The 21,445-nt window shown below is 44.6% G+C and overlaps 1 protein-coding gene across 1 annotated transcript in view; it reads left to right on the plus strand.

Annotated features, from left to right (window-relative positions):
* The window catches only part of LOC109308800 (mucosa-associated lymphoid tissue lymphoma translocation protein 1-like), a 53,847-nt gene that overhangs the window by 20,306 nt on the left and 12,096 nt on the right, over positions 1-21,445 (plus strand). The window contains exons 7-11 of the mRNA XM_019533205.1: positions 2,570-2,596; positions 4,348-4,551; positions 12,068-12,245; positions 19,321-19,395; positions 20,963-21,090. Coding sequence (XP_019388750.1) covers positions 2,570-2,596; positions 4,348-4,551; positions 12,068-12,245; positions 19,321-19,395; positions 20,963-21,090 — 612 coding nt within the window. The remainder of the gene's footprint in view (positions 1-2,569; positions 2,597-4,347; positions 4,552-12,067; positions 12,246-19,320; positions 19,396-20,962; positions 21,091-21,445) is intronic.

Genomic DNA, 21,445 nt, shown 5'->3' on the forward strand with positions numbered 1-21,445 from the left:
AGCAAAATGCTGGCTTGTATCCATAGATGCTTCTCAAGCAAATCCCAGGATGTCCTTCTCCCCTTGTATTTGGCCTTGGTGAGGCCGCAGCTGGAGTACTGCACCCAGTTTTGGGCTCTACAATTCAAAAAGGATGTGGAGAAGCTTGAGAGAGCCCAGAGGAGAGCCATACGTATGATCAGAGCTCAGGGAAAACAGCCCTTATGATGAAGCTGAGAGCTATGGGACTCTTCAGCCTGGAAAAGCACAGGCTCAGGGGCGATCAGATGGCCACCTATAAGTTTATCAAGGGTGTTCACCAGGACCTGCGGGAATGTTTGTTCACCAGAGCACCCCAAGGGATGACAAGGTTACACAGTTATAAACTCCTGCAGGACTGTTTCAGGCTGGACTCAAGGCTTCTTTACTGTCCAAGCCCCCAAGGTCTGGAACAGCCTGCCGCTGGAGGTGGTTCAAGCACTTACTTCAAATGCTTTCCAGAGAAACCTGGATGTTTTTCTTGCTAGGATCCTATGACCCCAGCTGACTTCCTGGGGCAGGGGGCTGGACTCGATGATCTTATGAGGTCCCTTCCAGCCCTAATGTCTATGAAATTAGGTGGTTTAGAAGGTGCCAGTCTTCCCTGCCATCTATCTTAGGAAATTACCATACTTAAATAGCATATGCCAGGAGAATCCCCAGGTGCCTTGTTAAACTGGATTTCCAGTCCCTATGAGGTAGAGCTAAAGGCTGTTTATAGGTATGTTCTGAGAGGGGATGGGGAAGGCTTAAGTAGAGTGGATCTGAGAACTGCTTGAATTAAAGTGCCTGAAACGTCATGTATATCAGCGTCCTCATGCTGAAAAATGGTGGTAGGGACACTTTAACTAAAGCTTGATGAAAAATAGACACGGGGAAGGTGGGCACTTTAAATAAAGCTGGTTCAGTCTGGGGACGCTGATACATGTGACGCTGGGGTCTGCTGGAATGCAGTAATTACCATGCTCCAGCAGACTTGATCAATTGAGTTTGCTCCGACGCATTGTTATTGTGCATTGGAGCAGCCGCACTGCACATATATAGGTGCCCAAAGAACCTAGCCCTTTACCACCTCCTTCACCCAGTAGCTGGTGAAGTAGTCAAAAGACAAAGGGTGTGATTGAAATAAATACTTGAAAACATTGGGCATCTTTACACACACATACTCCAGGGGTAAGAGTGGGTGGGGACACTCTAATTAAAGCATTTGCAACATCTCGTGTATCAGCACTCCATTGCTTCAAAATGGTGCTGGGGTGCTTTAACTAAAGTTCATTGGACAAGCTTTAGCTAAAGTGCCCCCACCATCATTTTGAAATGCAGAGATGTCGATACATGAGACTCAGAGGGTGCTGGAGCATGCTAATTAGCATGCACTGGCAGACTCGATTAATCAAATCTGCTCTGATGTACTGTAATTATAGCATGTTGGAGCAGCATCCCTGCACATCTACAGACACCTGTTGAGGCTATGTAGGCGTCCCTAAAGCATCTAACAGCAAATACCACAAGATATAGGCTGACAGAGAAAGGACTTGTCAAATAGACTAGTTCAGATGGAATTCCACTGAGTATTAGAATATGTCTACACCACTACATTCACGGATGAGTCAGGCCCTCTGAAATCAAAAGAATGACTTTAAAAATCATGGCGTTTTATTACATCATTTTAAAGGCAATACTTTTGAAGTGTTGCTATTTACTTTATCTTGTTCACACTCTTAAGAGTTCCCTTTTTAGTCTTTCCCACTTATCCTTGCAGGCTAGGAATTTATTTTTTGTTTGAATGAAAATCAAGTTTCCCAACTAATTCCACAACTCTAGGAACTTGGGCTTTTTGAAAAAAATCCAAATATTACAGGAAAATCATGAGCATGGGTGATGCTGTGCTAGAGACCTTTCTGGGGCACTCAAATCAGAGGAGTGAGCTGTGCCATCCTTTGTGTTCATACACTATTTTTAAAGGTATGCAGTGTTAGCTGATGAAATACATCACCGAAGAAACAAGCTGCTGTTTTTCAGCTGCAGGGACACAGCTCCCTCTGGGCTTTGCACCTGAAGCAGGGGTTGGTAATTTTCTCTTCTCCCCATAAGTGTGGAGTTATGTTGGTATTGGTGGATAAAGATCAGGCTACCATCTTGGTGGGGTGTAGAGGGCAAACAGCACACTCAGACCCACAAAATGCATAGCCTATGTAGAACTATATATTATTTCTGACTTGCCTTTACCTGCCTGTGTGGTGGAGTAATTGAGTGCTATAGAGAGTCATGTGCTTTAAAATGTGCATGGTAACTACAATGGTAACCACAGCACTGTGCTGAACTGTGGGCATGGAGCCAACCACTGGGCATACAAGAAGAAAGCTCAGCACTTCCATCCTGAGCTTGAACTTCTTATCTACTCAGTTGTTCAGTGTTAGAGCTGAGCCCAGTGGTGTTGGATCCAATCTTGTCTCGGTGCCAGAACTGTTGGTGCCAGACAAGTGATTGAGGTAAGGCTGTGGGATCCAAGGTGAAGGCTTGGGGTTGATTTTTCCTTGTCTCATTGCAGGTACGCGTTGGCCAGATACATTCTTTGGTGAGTGCTGTTCCTGTCCCCCTGAAAACAAATTGGTGTTGGAAGTGCAGTGAATTTGTGAGGTGTTTTGTTGGATGCACTTCTATAGGCAGCAGCCCCTTTCCTTTGCTCCAGTAGCCCCTTGGCACATGGCTTATATTCAGCTTTGTACACAGCATGCTAGGAGTCCCTTGATCATAACCAGTCTGGACCCTAACCCGTACTCCCACCATACTGAAATAGCTAGAGTCTATTATGTGGCCCAAATTCCCTCCCTCTGCCTTTTCCGGACCCTTTCTTCAGCCCATTGAGAAGGATACATGCAAAAGTGGGAAGCACAGAAAAAAGTGGCACTTAGCCTGAAAGCTGATGACAGCCATCCATCCCCTGCTGCCCTATGCTGAGGGGTCCCTTGGTATCTGGCATTTGTAAACATGCCCATTGAAGAGAACCAGCACTTCCACAAAATGAAAATCAGATTTTCTCTAACACTTCCACCAGGACTGAAGGCAGCTATGAAATGACTGCTACAGGGACAGCACAGGTGACATTACAGTGCTAGTACTTGCCAATGGCAGGATATCACATGCCATTGTCTACAGCATTGCAGTGTTTCCACATAGAACTGGGGGAAATGTTTCAGACCAAGATTATATTTGCAGAAGAAAATGCAGGTTTGGGGTCTCCTGAAACTGTGTGTGAATTCAGGTTGAAATCAGCAAATAGTTTCCTCTGAAAAACAATTTGGGGTAGAGGGAAGAAAAATCCAAGCATTTCATTTTAACACTTGCCAAATGAAATCCTTTGACTCTGTTTCGGAATGATACTTATTTTCATCCTCTTAGTTAATTTAGAACAAGTAGAAGACGTGGAAAAACATGAAGTAAAATATCTTGGGGTTTGTTTGTTTTTTTTTTTTTTTTTTTGGTTTTGGCACAGGCTCAACAGAGATGCAGGGGCAGATGGTTGAGGTGGTTCCAGAGGTGTTGAAATTGATCCTTTTTCCATACTCATGCCAAAGGATGTCCCCACTTGACCGTCTGTAAATAAATACTTGGTCATCCGGCTGGGGAGTCGAGAGCAGCCATCAGTGATGCTGGCCGCATCCCTTCTTTGCATGCTGCATTGCTCCTTTGCGTACCGAGTTGGCATGCCTTAACTATGTTATCCCCACTGGAGCCTTTGGCATCAACAGACGTCCTAAAAATAAGTTACTTGCACAACTATGTTTCCAAATATATGGTATAATATATTGATCATATTGATCACACACCCTACTATAATGACGCCTAAATCTTACACGAGTAAAATTGCAACTTGTATCACATGTATAAGGCACCTATAAGTGTGTGCATATTTACATTTTTTGGATTACACACACATAATCTGAATATGATATACTCATATTATATTTATATATGTATACACCCCCCCCCCGGATATGTATGGCACATATAGAAATCCAGGAACCCATGTATGAATATATGTATGTGCATATACACACCTCGGATTTGTATATATACTATATTCAGATTATATGTGTGTGTATACACACACATTCAGATTCAATGCACCATACCCTAATGGTATATAAAGGAGAAGGCAGGCACTCTAGGCCTGAGGTACCATATGCACTAGTAGTTTTGCTGTTTATATGCAGTATCATCTTGAGTAATCAAAATGATCTCAGGAGTTCTGGTGCTTACTTGACTGAGGTCCTGACGCTTCTTGTGTCGACTGATGGCTTTCGTTGTCATTTGATATTTCTGCAGCAACTGACAAGGTGGCACTTTTGGTGGGCAACAACCATTACCAGAATCATCCTAACCTGATGGCTCCCATCACAGACGTGTTTGAACTGAGCCTTCTTCTAAAGAAACTGGGCTTCCGGGTGGTTTCCCTTCTGGACCTGAACAAGGTGGAGATGATGATAGCAGTCAATCAGTTCCTGCAACTCCTAGGAGAAGGGGTCTATGGTAAGTTGCAACCTGAGAACCTCCATAAAGGGAGCTTTCCTTTCTGTAGTGGCAAAAAGAGTCGCCCAGCCCTTCAGACAGCATGACAGTTAGCAATGGTTGGGATTAGCGGAGAGTCAGGGATATCTATGAAAAGGTTTCTTAACACTTTTACTTTAAATAAATAAACAAATAAATTCCAGCTGTCTTTTGAAAGAGCTCAGACCCCTTTCTGCTCAGGATTTTTGAATATTGTGGGAAAGTAATCCTGGGGCTCAATAGGGGTCTTTTACTAGCCCTATGAAAACTCAGTCAGATTTGCCTGAGTTATGAGCGGATAAAAATTGTTATTTCTTGTCTATTTTGCTCAGCTCATTATAGTCTTAAAAATCCTTAAATTTCATCTGGCACTGTGCAAATACTTTTTCAATGTCAGAAGCACAGCAAAAGGTAGGGCAGAGTGGCGTCTTGCATACTAACTGGTTCAGAGAAGCATGAGCTTTCAAAGGCAACAACCTATTTTTGTCGGATGCTGTGAATGGATCAGTTAGTGTCTAAGGTGCCATCCTGCCCTGCCTTCTGCCTGACTTCCTGACTAATGCAGGTAACTACCTCTGAACATCAAAAGCAGTGGACAGTAACCATATATTGCTTAAAAGGAGGGGATTTACTCTTGGGAACGCATCAACTTAACTGATGTAACTGGTTTGTCTTGTCTGTCTCATCCTATTCCTCTGTTAAAAGGAGAGTGGGTTGTTAACACCCATAGAGAAGAGAGCGATTTACCAGGAATCAGATTTATAATAAAATCAATTGACTCACTCAGCACTGCCTAAGTGTAAATGCCACTGCTACTCCCAGGCAGTTGGTTTTAAAATTTGGGTGGAGTGGGAATCAAAAGTGGGGTGCAACACCCCCACCACTGAATCTACCCCTATATATTCATATACTGAAAGGGGTTGGTACTTTCAGGAAGAGAACTATAGTTCACAGTTCAAGCAGTTACTGGTTACTGAGAATAACTGTACTCTATCCCTGGCTCTGCCACAAAGTTCCTGTATCAGTCTTGGAACTCCATTTAAACCACAGTTTGTCGCAGCTGGCCACCAATTGTCTGTTCCTCTTTTTCTGGAACCCCATCTTGATACGCAAGCAGCCTGGTTTGTAGAAATGACGCGCTTGCAACTGTAGCTGAAGTCATTTGGAGCTGTACTGGGAATGTACAAATTGCTATAAAAATGCTAAGGGTTCTGAAAAATCCTGGGAGTCTTTAGTTGGGCATGCTCATTTAGTAGATGCTTTTTGGCCTTGTGCTGTTTTCCTCAATTTTGCATCTGTGAAATGGGGCTGATAATGGTGGAACCTGGGAAGACAAATCCTTTCACTTGTGAGAGTCCCTGCCACTGTGGTGATCAGCATCACTGGAACACCCACAAGGCACATTACTCATTCCACATTCAATACAAGGTTTGGATGTGGCGCATTGAATAATGCGGGACTGTACATTAAATGTTGAGGCTAAAATGAGATGTTGAGCAGTTGCTCATTCTGTCACTTATCCGTCCTCACATTGACTGAGCATGGGATGATGTAGAATAGAGAGTATGCAAGTGTGATGACAGGATGGCTATACCTTTCTCCCCTTTCTGGTTTCTGAGTGGACTCCCACAGTCTTCAGGACTCATGGCTTTACCTCTCCTGGTGTGGACTCACATTAATATCCTACTTTTGACTGAATCCTGGGCTATACAGCACCTTGGGAATTGGCCACATTTACTGAGCTGGTCCCACATACTCACCTGTGACCTTTCCTTCAGAAGTCCATTAGCACTGGTGTACATTGACCAGATAGCCTTCTTAAATCAAAGGATTGTCTCTTTTGAATAGTAGAAAGAGAGATTTGGGTGAAAAGTGTTTTTTAAGAAATCACACCATCTACATACATGTCTGTCTTATCTAAAGCCATGCCATCCTTGCAGCGTACTCTAGCCAGGCCTGACTTCTTCTGTTAGCTTGGTAATGTAGACGTTGCTGGGTTTTTTTGGAAAACTCCCTTTTCTTTTGAGAGAGACCTTTTTATACACTGTCAGAGTTCTTTTCTGTTCCTGGGTTTTGTCCCTTCTGAACAAAAGTATTTGAGGAGGATTTTAAATTCCCAAAACTAACAGTTTGGCCTCAGATCCTTATCACAAGCATCATGTGTTTCTTCTGGCAGGAGTAGATTATCTTGTGTGCTGCTTGTTTTGCCTTGCAGCCCAATAAACTAAGCAGCATTCCACGTGGCTGGAATGATCTAGCTGGGGGTGGTCCTGCTTTGAGCAGCAGGTTGGACTAGATGCCCTCCTGAGGTCCCTTCCAACCCTTACTTTCTGTGATTCTTTGATTCTATACCAGTATATTCATGTAATGTACATTTCACTAACCAGGTCATTATGCAATATTCCTCACTTATTACAAAAAGACTCTAGTTCTGTCACAGCAATTGTGTAATTAAAGATTTCATCATAAGGATCCTGGAATGCTCAGAGTTATCTGAAACTGGTCAGTCTCTAGGTTGAACTGCTTGCCTCTATGGTCCCACACCATCAAAAAGAGCCCGCATTTACCATCAGAAAAAAAATCCATGCTAGAGTCCACTTCCTTGAAAAGTCAACAGTGCTCCAGTTCAGGCACCACTGGAACCAGTGGGAACTCCCTGGCTGCCAGTACTTCCATGACCACCCTCTTACCTGGGAGATTCCTTGAGTGGAATCCTGATGTCTGGGGAGGAAACAAGTGAACTGCGTAACTTGTATGTTTCATTAATTAAACTGAATCATTAAGCAAAAGCATAAAATATGAACAAAGGTTAATACCAAACAATCAAGTTATTCCAGTTATCAGATTGATTAAACAAGGCCAAATAAACTGGTGAATCCTTCTTAGTTTTGTGGAATAATTTGGGAAGGCTGCGGTCTTTTTGGCTCCCTACCCCAAATGTAAAAGGAATGATCAGCCTCAATGTGAGACAATAGCCTGAAGTTCCAGTTGATCACTCCCAAATCAAAGCTGATGTTGGGATTACTGCTGTGATGCTACTTCAGATATCTACCTTCCTGTGTTTGGGCAGGCTGATAGCCAGACTCCCTTCCCCAACATAACTTTATCTGAAATATTCCTACATCATTCAGGATGACAGACCTCATTACATTTAATATTCAGTTGATACATTTAGGTGAAAAAACTGATTCCTCAGGATTAATTTTATACTCCTATGACATGAAATATTGGTGTGTGGAGCCTTTTTGACAGCAGGGTTGCTTAACCTTGAGTTATTTTAGGTATTTGAGGAATTGTTCTACAAGTGCTGTTCTCAGATAGAATTCATAAAAATCTAACCACAAGTACACCTGCACTCATGTTTGTGCCCACATACACACACATGGACACAAATGTACATTTATGGGCATATGCTCACTACCAGCCATCTGCTGGAGTTAGCAAGTGCAAGAACGCTGAGGTAGAAGTATTCTGCTAACAAACACTGGAGAACAAAACATGACCCAAAAAGTTAGGTCGATAGTTATGCAGGATGGTTGGCGTGACTTCTGTGCTTTCCTTCAGCTTTTAGAAGTTGGCGCACACTTAAAAATAATAGCTTGTGGTTTTATGATGCCAGTTGACCTGTGGACCAGCGAGAGGTAGCTTGCTTGCTCCCTCAATCCAAGGCAGTGATCTCCAAACCTTTTTGATCACGCACCCCTATCAGTAAAAAATTTTTGAGCACGCACCCCCAATATATATTTATTTATTTATAAATTATATAGATGTACTACTGTGCTAATATATTATGTACATTATAGAACATACACAAACAATAGAAATTAAATCGTCATTGTTTTTAACCTCGTAATGTGGCTGATGAAGAGCTTGTACTAGGAGTAGGAGAAGTGTCAGCTCTGCCATTTTCTTGTTGTTCACTTGTGCTCGCATTATTGGTATGATCTTCAATCTGTGGTTTCTTTGCAGGAATCTTTTTAAGCCACTTGTCCACTTTGAGGGTTAGTTTAGTTAAAACTAGATAATATAATCTGTAAATCCACTTAACCAGGCACACGTAAACTGCAATACATCACAATACGCTGAAAGCGAACGAATGCTTCTTCACTCGGGATACCTTGCGTACCGTACGTGACACGTGACTGTCCAACATATGGACTGAGTGAGGGTGCCAGTGTCAATCTGTATATTAAATATTAGTAAAGCTTAATTTCTTTCTTATTTTTTTAGATAAAAAAAATAAATAAAAATACAAGTTCTAGGGGGTGCATGCACCCCACTTTGGAGACCACTGATCTAAGGCACTGCATTTTGCTGGAGCACTACCTGTTTACTGCCAGCGGGGCCCAGAAGGGCTGAGGAAGCACAGACCTCTTTGTCATGCCTGGCAGAACTGCATAGTCAGAAGATGACAACATGGAAGAGGCTTCTTCCTTTGGTTTGGTGTACCAAGCTGATGATCAGGCTGCTTGGTCACCTTTGACATATTCTCTGGGTGTCTTGGGTGGTTAGAGTTGAATACTTCCCTTCTTAGGTTTCCCCACATAGGACCCAAGTGGGCTGGCTTGTGCCAAAGAGCCTCCTCAGTCACTGTCTCAATCATCCAAAAAAGACCTGAGTCATGCATCATTTTAAAAATTCAAAGAGAACAAAATGTGTTTAAGTGAAATCATAGGAAAATAACAGTCATACATTCCCTCAGCCGTGGCCAGGGACAGACATTTCCTGTCTTACTGGCAGATGCTTGTCACTTCCCTTTTTATATTTTGGTACTCATAAGTTCAGCTTTTTTTGAGAAACATAATGTTGGAAGATAGCTAGACTTGCAACTCAGACAAAGTAAAAATATCTTTTTGTTCCTAAAATCACAGCTTTGAGGCTCATTTTTTTTTTTTTTAGATGCGGCCCTATCTACACAAAGGGACTGAACTGAAGTTGTCCAGGCTCTATAAGTGTGTGTCCTTTGAGTGTTCTACTTGGCAATTTCAGTGGCTTTTGCTTAATGTAATTTATATTTATCTCTTGCACAGTGAGGGGAAAAATAAAACATGTTAAAAGAATAGTAAGTTTGCAAAGCCAACCACATGGATGTAAAGCAGTGCAAGAACTGAAATGGCCTGTGCCCTTTCTTTTGGTCCTCTGCTGCATGCACTGTGATGTAGTCGACAGGATCGTATGCTATTTTAGATAGAGGACTTATTTCGTTCAGTGCATGAGATGAGCAGGCCACGGAATGAGTAGTTTTGCAGCAATTAATTTTATCCATCTCATCCAGGGTATGGCTCCATGTGATATTTACTCCCCCTTCCAAGCCTTGCACTGGATCCAGAATGATTAGTTTCCCTGAAGGCTACTTTATGGTATGCTCATCGTCATAACATTCCTATGATGTGAGGGGTTACGATGATCTACATTTTATGCACAGAGAACTAAGTCACACAAATTAAGGCCAAAAGTGCTGACTGAACTTGGCTGCCTTAATCTGAGATGCCTAGGGCCTGATTCTTCAGAGTACTTAGCATTTTTATAGCTCTTCATCTGCTCAAAGCATAGCTCCCACTGAGTTCATCTGCAACTTGTGAATACTCAGCACTTCTGCAAATCGGACCCCAGGTGTTTCAAAGCAGACCCCAGAAAATGAGGAACGCAAAGTTAATGGGCACCTGTGAAAACTGTGGTTTAAGAGATTTCCTGGTATCATGCAAGAAAATAATCCAATTCCCTGAGGTGGCATTCAGCTCTGTTTACTGCAAAGCCACCTCTCTTGGCAGTACCCTGTCTCTCACTCCACACCTTTCAACATCAGCAACAAATGAGGTGGGAGTCCAAGAGGCAGCAGTGGCAAATGAGGCAGGAAGCCTGTGGAAAAAATAGATATCCCAGTGTGTTTGCAGATGGTATCATAATGCACAAGGGAGCCAAATTACAGTTGTACAGGCTGTTATAATTCTGGCATTTCCTAACTTCAAGTGCTTGGCTTAACATTTTAGTGTAGTTTTAATTATAGTTCTTGCATCCATAATTGTTTGTATTCTTTAATGTGAGTCTAATAATGTAATGCAAACTGAAAAGCTGAAAACATTCTGGGTGTTTGGTTTTGCAGTCTTAATCTTCTTAAAATATTGGGTTTTTAAAATATAATTTACGTTTTTTAAAACCTAAAAAACTGAAAACAAGATTTTCATCCATCCTGATCTCCTGTGTGGGTTGTCAGTAGGCTTGGGATCTGCAATCTGGTTGGCATGTAGGAGCTGAGAGTGATGGACTGTGCCTGATTATAAGCAGAATCTTAGAGTTTAGTTTCTAAACTCTCAATGTGCCTCTTCTGAGCTGCTGAGAGTTGAGCTTTCTCAAATGCTTATAATCATACAAATTTGAATAATTTTTTTACTAGACAAACAAAAGACACCTCTCCTGTTCAAAAGCTGCTTCCTGTCAGATTTCAAGTTTTTCCTCCAGAACATGGGAGCAACTGGGCTTCTCTGCAACATGGTTGTAAGAGTGTTTTTAATGTGGGCAAACATATTTTTCCTTGGGTTCATTCTCACAAGTGGCTGTGAGTGGCTCATATTTCACATTTTATCTAATTTTTTTTAAAAAGTTCAGCCTGACAAGTTTCAGTCTGCACAAGTAAAGGCTAGCTAATTATAAGTGAAAACAGGGCTCTAGAATTTGAAGAGTTGGATAACCTTGACCACAGGCAATCCTGCTAGCCCGGGCTATGATTGCCTAAAGAGAACCATGGTACATGAACATCAAGTTGTGGTGTTAGGATGGGATCCAGATGAACTTCTGAGGTGGATCCAACTTTAGGTGTTAGAATGCCTAAGAACTGAGCATCTGGCATCTGCAAAGACGCAGGTTTGGGCATCTCGGCTCCCTGGGCAGTCAATGGGAAGAATGTGGCATTTAGGAAAAGCAGTATACCATAATCCAAACATTGAGTGAAGGACCATCTAGAGCTGCCCAGAAGGACTGGCTGAGGACCGAAGTGTGTCTGAAATCCCACTCTTCCTCTGGAGCTGAGGTACCTCCGCTCACTTGGGATCCAGAGCCCAAATCCTCTTCTGAGGGTAGCCACATAACTGAACATGGATTTTAAAGCAATTATTATCCATGCAGGGCTGGAAGACAGGATAGGGACGTGCCTTATATTCAGGAGCAGCTATTCAAGTCCTAGCCTAACACTCCAGAAGTTCTGCTAAACTGAGGAATAAAAGTGTTTGGGTGTGACTGCTTCCAGGTGTAATTGGCCATGATGAGAGGCAGTAAAAAGGACAGATACAGCTTCCTGTTATGACAGGCTTGTCTCAGGTGGTGATCTGTATGGTAAGGTCCCTCTGCCTACAGGAGGAACAGAGCCCTTCCTCTGTGAAGAGGGAGATATGTAATGGTGCTTCTCACCTGCATGACTGGGGGAAGGTAGGCTTGCCATCAGAGTGTTCTGGCCAAATGGTGACACTCTTTCCAGTAACTCTCCCCGGTTTGTGGTTTACAGCCGTATTCTACTATGCCGGGCATGGATACGAACATTCGGGGAGAAACTACATGGTTCCTATTGATGCTCCACAGCCCTATGCCCCTGAGAACTGTATAAGCGTGCAGAGAATACTACATAAGATGCAGCAGAGACAGACAGCTCTCAATCTCATCTTGCTGGACACCTGTCGAAAATGGTAGGAACACCTCTCTTCACTTCCACTTGCACCATTCCCCAGGGTCAGGAGGGTTGGAATTGTAGTAGTCAAAATCCAGGGGGAATCGGGGGAAGAACGTCTGCCCCTGGCTGCAGTTCAGCAAGGTTCTTAGGCATGTGCTGAACAGTAGGCATTCAAGTCTACTTGTGTGATTAATGACCAGACTGTGCCCCAGCTGACTCTATGGAACCTGCTGCTGTGTGCTTAAGTTCCTTACTGAGCCATGGCCCAAATCAGGTCTTTTGGGTCCAACTCCCCTGTTCTGAAAACTTCAAGCAGGAGAGCAAGTTGCAGACACTACATCAAGCACCTAGTTAGAGTAGTCCGGGGGGGAAGCTGCTTCAGGGGGCTAAAGGTGTTCTGGTTGATACCAGTGCCCAGGGCTGAGATCCTAAAGAAATAGAGACTATGCAGGCAAGTACTGATTTCCTTACAAACCCTAGAATCTGGTTGCATTGCTAAGCCCCCATCTTTCCTGACAGTGCTAACTCTGCTGTTTGGATTGGTGCATTTCAGGATTTACGCCCTGGGTTAAGTGAAATCCAGCTTTCAAGATGTACTAGATTTCTTTTTCATATTTTTCCAGGCATGACATAACAAGCCTAGTTGACTGATTCCTTCATTGCTTTCCAGCAGCCCTGTGCAGGCCAGCACACAGCAGCCAGAATATGCTGGCTGGTGAAATGGATAGCCTTCCATCCATTTTAAGCTAGCTCTCAACCTGGAAGCAGTCACAACCTGGTACACAGACTAGTCACATTCCTGTGCTGTTGTGCATATTGGTATATACACACTCCTATGATAATGTTTGGCTTACTCTGCACATTCAGATTCCCATGGCATTGTGTGTGCTGCTCCAGACGCACAACATTCCTGTGGAGATGTGTGCTACTCTGTACATTTTGATTCCTGTGGTGCGATGCACACTGTACTGCTCACTCAGATTCCTGTGCTATGCACACACTTTGATTCCTGTGGTAGTGTGTATGCTGCTCCGAACACTTAGATTCCTATTGTGTACACTTAGATTCCTGTAGTGTTGCACAAATAAACTCCATGGCACAGATTACAGCTTCCAGCAAAAAGGCAAAGCCTGCTGGGTGTGGGGGTTGTTTTTCCATGCATGGATAATCATGCCTGTGTAACCTGTTGAATATGTCATCATCTTACTGGCAAAGGGCTCCACCCATTCATCCTCTGGTCATTTCCCAGTTGTGGCTTGGCTTGGGTATGAGGAAGGTACTTCATGGCATTCTAGCATTGGATTTTCTGTAGTGGCTGTCACCTCACCATGCTATCTAAGCACTTTGTGGAGAAATTAGACCTGCACATTGAATATGATGCAGCATTTTGTGCCCTCCTCTTTCCCTGGTTTCAGGCAGCATTGCTTGGATTCTGTGGCTGAGACTTGAGTTCCTGGGAAGACCTTGCTGTTTTACTGAGGCTGCCTATCACTTACTTTGTATAGACCCCTGGTTTTAGTCGCCTATCACACTTGGTTTCTTTGGTTGGTTGTTTTTTCTTTCTGTGCTGGCTTCTGTCTCAGACTGATATTTTTATTTTACGTTTCAGTGAAAACAGGTCAGCTATTTCTGAGAATGAAGCAGGAGAAAATAAGTGGTTTGAAACCACATCAGCACACTTTTACAGCCATTTCTTTGAAGAGTTCTGCACGTCATGCTTTGGAGCGGGGACAGGATGGTTGTCAAGGAGGGTGGGGAACTGGGGCAAGGAGCGGCCTTTTGCGCTCTCCATGTGAATCTGTCTAGATCTGGCCGGGTTGTAAGCTCCAAAATATTACCACTTCTACAACTGCAAATAGAGCAGGGATGTCAGTCTCAAATGAGCTAGCAAGCCATATCCCTTGCCAGTAGCCAGGGAGGGGGGCATAGCCAGAGGGTGAGTCATTCATCCTACAAACCTTCTCTTGGGTCTGGGGTGTGTGGTCAGCCCCTAAGAGGTCAGTGCTGCCACTGTTTGCCCTCCTTTTCCCATTGCCAGCTGCTGTCAATTTTAGTCACTCACAGCAACTGAAAATGAGAAATTTTGCAATGGGCAAGATGGGTGGTTGTGGCAATGTTAACCTCCTGGGTGCTGGCCCATGCCAACACCATGGCTCCAGCAGCTGTGGCAACAAGCCCTGTATGCTGAATGTGTGACACCCCTGCAACTGAGTTTCCCTGAAGCTTGTTGCTAAAACGTTTCAATCGTTCCATCTGCAGTGGGTTTCCTGAAGCAGACTGGGCCAGAATTGACCCAGGTGGCAAAATGCTTCACGCCCATAAAATACCATGGAGCCCAGGGCAAAGTGCATTGGAGTGGGAGCTGGGAGATTTTGACTCTCCCATCTTTGACTGACAGTGTTACTACTTCTGCATATTGTAAGCCATTTATTACTCAGGAAAGCCTTGTACTCCTTCCTCTGGTCCCTGGAAAGGAGGCAAATATCAGCTCTTCAATTCATTTCACAGAAGGGGAAACAGAGTGATTGTACAAGGCCTCTTCTAGAAGAACTGGGAAAAGAATTCGGGATGAAATCAAGTGGTATAACTTCCACTGGTTTCAGTGGGGCTTCCCCCACAACCTGCTTTCCTTAAGTGACACCCTGACCCAACCCCAACAGCTAGCACAGCACTCTAATGAAACAATTGTACTACTTTCAACAACAAAGGGATAATTGCAGGTTAGCAGAATCCACTTAATGTTTTATCTGTCTACACCTTTGCTACAGTAAGTGAAAGTTGAACCAAAACAGCTAGCTAACTCCTGAATGAAGCAGGTTTGAGGGCGATTTCACATGTTTAACTTAATGTTTCCTAAGTGCAGTTAAAATGCAAGCAGATGTCTGTTCAAGCAGTTTAGCATGTGTTGGGTGCTGTCCTGGCCTTGCAGTTGTTCCCTTTTAGGCAAGGGTTGTCTCCTAACCCAGAGGTTCCCAAATTTTCTTATTGTGTACCTTCTTCCAGATCTACCAGCTGCCTGTCTACCCCTACCAGCGTATGTTTTATATTTTAACCCCTTAAATGCCAAGTATCATAATAATGAAAATTAAATCCATCAGTGCACAGTTTTTCCTGTGTACCCCGCAGGGATGTCTTGTGTACCTAGAGAGGTATGTGTACCACAGTTTGGGAACCCCTGTCCTAACTATACTAACTCTAATACATCACGCAGCATGCCAATGATGTGTTACTGTTGCAAGTGAGTGTGTGATAAGACCCTGAGTTAGACAGGATAATTTAAATAAGATATAGATGGGGAGAGCACAAGCTTTCATAAACCCAAGTTCATTTAATCAGATGAGTTGCAATAGTTTAGCTTCAGGGACTGTGAGATAAGAGTAGACACAAAACGGTTACACCTGACACATGTTCAAAAGTGGTAAATCTCCTTTCTTCTACAAAGCAACATAATGTTAATCTGCCCAAGCCCTGACATGAAGCTGTGTTCAAAATAGAGTATAAGGTAAACTTACTAACTGGATAACACTGGCTTGCAGTCACCTCAGTTTTTTTTATAAGACAACCCCCTACTTAGACTTACAGTTTAGCACCAGTAATTCCCACCAGATCCAGAGGACAGAGCTTAGGCCAGGGCCAGGAATTCACCCCAGGTGGCAAATCCATTGCCCTAATATTGCACAGCAATATATTGATGGGGCATCTTAAGTTACTGTTTTGATTGACAATGTCCTGGTGCTGCATAAATTATTGTCAGTTTGTACCAACGGATCATATAGAGATCTGTTACAGGTGCCTTTCCCTTTTATCATGCTGATTTCATAGACATTAGGGCTGGAAGGGACCTCAGAAGATCATCGAGTCCAGCCTCCCGCCCAAAGGGCAGGAAGTCAGCTGGGGTCATAGGATCCCAGCAAGATAAGCATCCAATTTGCTCCTAAAGGGGTTCAAAGCAGGTGCTTGAAACACCTCCAATGGCAGGCTGTTCCAGACTTTGGGGGCGCAGACAGGAAAGAAATTCTTCCTTATGTCTAGGCTGAAACAGTCTGGTAGTAGTTTATGACCGTTCGACCTCATCATCCCTTGGGGCGCTCTGGTGAACAAACATTCCCCTGGGTACTGGTGGTCACGTCTGATACACTTGTAGGTTGGCATCAGATCACCCCTGAGCCTGCGCTTTTCCAGGCTAAAGAGCCCCATGGCTCTCAGCCTGTTGTCGTAATATCTGCTTTCCTGACCTCTGATCATGCGCGTGGCTCTCCTCTGGACTCTCAAGCTTCTCCACATCCTTTCTGAATTGTGGAGCCCAAAACTGGACACAGTACTCCAGCTGCAGCCTCACCAAGGCCGAGAGCAAGGGGAGAATGACGTCCCAGGATTTGCTTGAGAAGCATCTGTGGATGCAAGCCAGCATTTTGGTTGCTTTACTAGCTGCAGGATCGCATTGCAGGCTCATGTTCATCTTGTGGTCAATGATGACCCCCAAGTCTCTTTCTTCTGTAGTGCTAGCCAGCGTAGCACTGCCGAGCCTATAAGGATGCTGCAGGGTTTTCCTCCCAAGGTGGAGAACCTTGCATTTTTCGGTGTTAAACACCATCAGGTTCTCATCCGCCCATTTGCTGAGCCTGTCCAGGTCACCCTGGATCACCCGCCTGTCTTCTGGCATGGATGATTTGCTCTGATAAAGATGTGAGCTGCAGATAACTGCTTTGCTTTGGTCACATTGTTCCAGGAAGGGGCCAGGAGGCTTAGACATGATTGTATTACCTTTATGCTGCTGCTGAATGGAGTCTTTTGTTTTGCCTCTTTTTATTTAATGCTGTTTTTTTCTTGAAAGTGTTTCTAAAGTAACAGTTTAGTAAATGTGTAGATTTTAGGAGCTCTTTGAAAATCATCTCTTAAAATAGAACCTTTGCTCTTAAGACATTAGCTGTCAGGAGGGCCCCAGAAGAATACAGACACAGAGCAACAGATGTGCTCAGCACAGGGTGTGAGAAAACTGGCAAGGACAGAACATAAATTCATGGTGCACAGAATCATAGGGTTGCAATGGACCGCTAGGTCATCTAGACCAATGGTTCTCAAGCTTTCTTGGCTTGGGGCACCCATCACTGGACTCAAGGCGCCCCTCCGTAACTTGTGTGAATTGAGTGGCTCCAACTCTCAAACTCATTTACATATTACAGTACAGAGGTGCTGGGCAGTGGGGACAGGAGATCCGGTAGGGAGAGACAAGCCTGAGCCTTTTTTTCAGCTTATTTCTTCATACCCTACTTACTTACTCACACCCTATGGCAGCCCAGGGTGCCACAGCACCCTGGTTGAGAAGCAATGATCTAGACCAACCCCCTGCACAGGTGTGTTGTTCCTGCACCATCCTAGAGGTGCCTTTATAGCTGTCACTGTTGGAATAGCCTCTAATACTGTGTCCTTTAGGAACTGACAGCTCTTCTGAACTCCTTTTCCCTTTGTTATTTATCTATGTTTGGGGCCTAATCTATTTTTTCTCTAAGGTGGTGAACTCTGCCCTTCTGAAATCTGGTGTCCTTGTGCAGCTATTTTTGTGCCGTCCTTTTCTTGGGGTCATGAATTCTGTCTGTACAAGTGCAGATGAGAGGGGAATTGGGCCTAGAGTCTGCTTATCCATCTTCTCCTCCCTACATCTGGGATATGGCTCTGAAAAGATCTATCAGAGGGATACAAGGTCCTGCCAAGTATTAGCAGAAATCCAGCACCTGGCAGATCTGTCCCTCAAAGTAAGAGAAACTGGTGATGTGCTAGTGTCTGGGTGCTAGCTCTGCCTCTGTTTTCTGTTGTCAAGGAGGTCCCTGTGTTCTGTCCTTCTGCGGAAACATGTTCCAGCTGAACCTTGTCCTCCATCTGTGCAAACAAACCAAATCTAATTCCCTCAAACTCCCCCTCTTCCCAACCCCCTCACTTTGCTAACTGGCTTTTCATAGCTGTGCGTACCTGTCTGTCACCACCTGGAAGTAGCTTTGTACCCAAGCATCTAAGGGCAGCCTTGGATTAGAATTGTGCTGTAAAGTGCACCATGTGCGGGGGCAGCGAGGACTTCATCCTATTCTGGGACATGACGTCTTGTTTTCCCTGGTGTCTGGAATCCTTCAGCTGCCTGTGTGTTTACTCTGGAGCAGCTGAGGGCAGATAAATTACTCCATTCATTTATTTTAATTAGAAGTAGACAGTACGGCCACTTCTGAGCCTGTTTAGGGGATATACAAGACAGACCAACATTGCTGTCATATGCCTCACTCCCTTTACCCCCGTTCAGCCTGCACTACCAGCCCCTGGTCACCAGCAGTAAGCAGCCTGTCAGCTCTTGGCTCCGTGTGAAACAAGAAACTTGTGCCTTCTCCTTAGCCTGCTAGCCCAGAGGTGTTGGTTCTCCTCTCAGTGAATCTCCTGGGCAGCCCTGGCTGCTACATCCAGGCCCGTGCGCTCTCTCTGATGCTCTTCAGTGGAAGCCAGGCCTGATCCTTGGCTGCAGCAAGGCCACAGCCCAGAGCTGTTTTTCTGGAGCAGCAGGATTCTTCTGACTTAAGGGAAATTCTTGCTTGTGAAAGCAACTCAATCAGGTGTCTGAACTGGGGAAGGGAAGGAACCCATGCTCCAGTGACCCTCGGCTACATAATCACTCTATGGTGGCCACAATGAACCTGCCCATGAGCTGCGATGAGCAATGGCATAAGGATGGGTCATAATGGAGTACAAGCCTCAGGCACTGTGTAAGGGGGAAGGCACCTCCCCTTCCCATTCCCCTCAGGTCCAGCTCTGGGAGAAGGGAGGGACAGCAGTGGCAGGGGTGCTGGTGCATATCAGTGAAGGGCATTCTGGGAAGTGCAGTTTCTGCCATAGAGAGGAGCTGTCACCTCATCTTTATGCTGCCAGAAAACATAGGTTTTGGTTGCTGGCAATGTGTCTGTGGCAAAAAAATTAGGTGACATCTTCCCTTAGTAGCAGCAAACCTCGACTCTATCTGCTGTTGCCTTCCCCACTGCCAGGGCCTCCGGGTCCAGAGGCTGGAGGCTGGACTCCAGCTCACAGTTCTCACCATCACCTCCTTTCACCCTCAGGTACAACCCACAGTGTGCACTGTCGCAGGTCCAGCCACTGGAGCCCTGGGGGAACACGGTTTATGGCTATGCCACGTGAGTATTTGTGCAACTTGGTCAGGAATGGGGACCTTGGGCATTTCATGGTGCAATGACTGGGCCTCTGATTGCAGGCTTGGTACACGGGGCAGCAGAGGACAATCTGCCAACAAGGTGGGGAGAACCTGGATACCTGTCACCACATCCTAGCAGATACTGGGCACATCTGTAAGTGCACTTTAATGCACAGTATCCTATTCTACTGCACATTGAAGTAACACATAAAAAAACCTGTACTAATACACTAATGTGTAGTAGAATAGGCTACTGTACATTGTGTCACCTAAAAAGCATGTGTTTGAACTACTGTGTATTAGGGCAGCCTAATGCACATTAATTTAGTACCTCATATTGGAGATACTAAATTTAACGCACATTAGGAAAAGCACATTCGGGCACGTGTAGATGTGCCCACTGGAGAGCTGGAGATCACTAGGGCTTACTCCGTTTTCTTCTGGTTTTCAGCTTTTCCCTCTGGGTTTGTTTATCTGATGCTTCCTCTCCCTCTACAGCTCTGAATGGGCAACAGCTGTGGCTGATCCAGAGGTTATTAAGGCTGTAACACCCTTTCTTTGCCTAATGGGTGTGTGTGCAGGAGTCTTTCCTTAACAGCTGGGAAAGACGCAGCGTTATCACAGGGTCCTCAAGTTAGATGACAGCTGGCAGCACTTCCTACTGTTGCTTCAGGGCCACAGTGTGATAATTTCCCAAGCAATGCATTATGACATCCCGTGAGTCATTACCTCATAGTGTATTTGTCTTCCCAAGTCTAGGAGATTTGCTGTTTGACCAGTGAAATCCTTGCAGTGTCATTTTTCATTCAAGCAAGTGCCTGCTTTACAGTGGCTGGTACTGTCACTCCATTGGTGTACACTGCAATCAGCAATGGAAACTGTGGAGGCAAGATCCCTGGTGCACTGGGATCCCTTGTGTATTTGTCAAGGATCTGCTTGACAAGATCCTGTGCAAACTGTTCTGTTTGTTTTCCCTGATTCATGAAGGAGCGACCTTTTATGCTCTTTGTGGCCTGGGCAAGCTCTGTCCCTTTGTTGGGACATAGGCTTGGTACAAATAGCAGTTCTTCCACCAGAAAATAATCAGCAAAGACCCAGTGCATACAATGGAGCACACAGATTCAGACAAGTGCTCACTCAGAGTGCAGGGTCAATGCCGTCAAACTCATTCGCTCACATTCCAGGAAGCAAGAACCAGAACCTGCTTCTCTTCCTTTTGCCCCTTACAAGTTCCCTTGCAGATTTGCCCTGTTTGCTCTCCCCTGTTTACTTGCTCCTGCTGTTCATTGCAGTCACTCCTATGGCTTACATGGCAGTCAGCAATAGGAACTGCAGGTGGATGCAGCTGCAGTTACAAGGCCCAGTAGTTCTCAGCCAGTGTGGATGTCTAGTTTTCTTTGTCCACAGGATCAGTCTATTTCACCCTGGCCATACCTTGAACTCAGAATGGTGACAGCAAGCCCTGGTTTTATCCTGTATGTCTAGGGGCTCCTGAGTGTTCTTGCTCAAGTGGCAGCAGAAAAGTGAGGAATCTCTCACTGCCTTTGTAGGAGTGAAGATGCAGAAGCATATGAAGTGCAAGATGGAGAGTTCAGCTCAGGCATCTTCATGAAGTACCTGAAGACGCATATTCTTCAGGAGAAGAAGGTTACGCATATGCTGGAGGATGTGTTGGAAGGTAAATATAGAATCATAAAATCATATAAAAATAGGGCTGGAAGAGACCTCTGGAGATCATCTGGTCCAACCCCCTGCATGAGACAGAATCATCCCTACCAGACCATCCTGTACAAATCCACTGTCTAACCTATTAGCAAAACTATGCAGTTGACCCTGAAACATCCATAAGCCATAACACCCTAGCCTGCCGCAGGTGAAATAGGGGGGCAGTGGTATCATATAGGAGAGCATTAGGTAAAGCTGGAAGGCACTTATATCAGATAGTAGGATAATGCATGGTCGCTGATCAAGAACTCACAAGAGGAACAGCTGGAACAAGCAGATAAAGTAAAGATTAGGGAATGCCCAAGCCC

Source organism: Crocodylus porosus, unplaced genomic scaffold (genome assembly GCF_001723895.1).
Source record: "Crocodylus porosus isolate Cpor-Errol unplaced genomic scaffold, CroPor_comp1, whole genome shotgun sequence".
Taxonomy (NCBI): Eukaryota; Metazoa; Chordata; order Crocodylia; family Crocodylidae; genus Crocodylus; species Crocodylus porosus.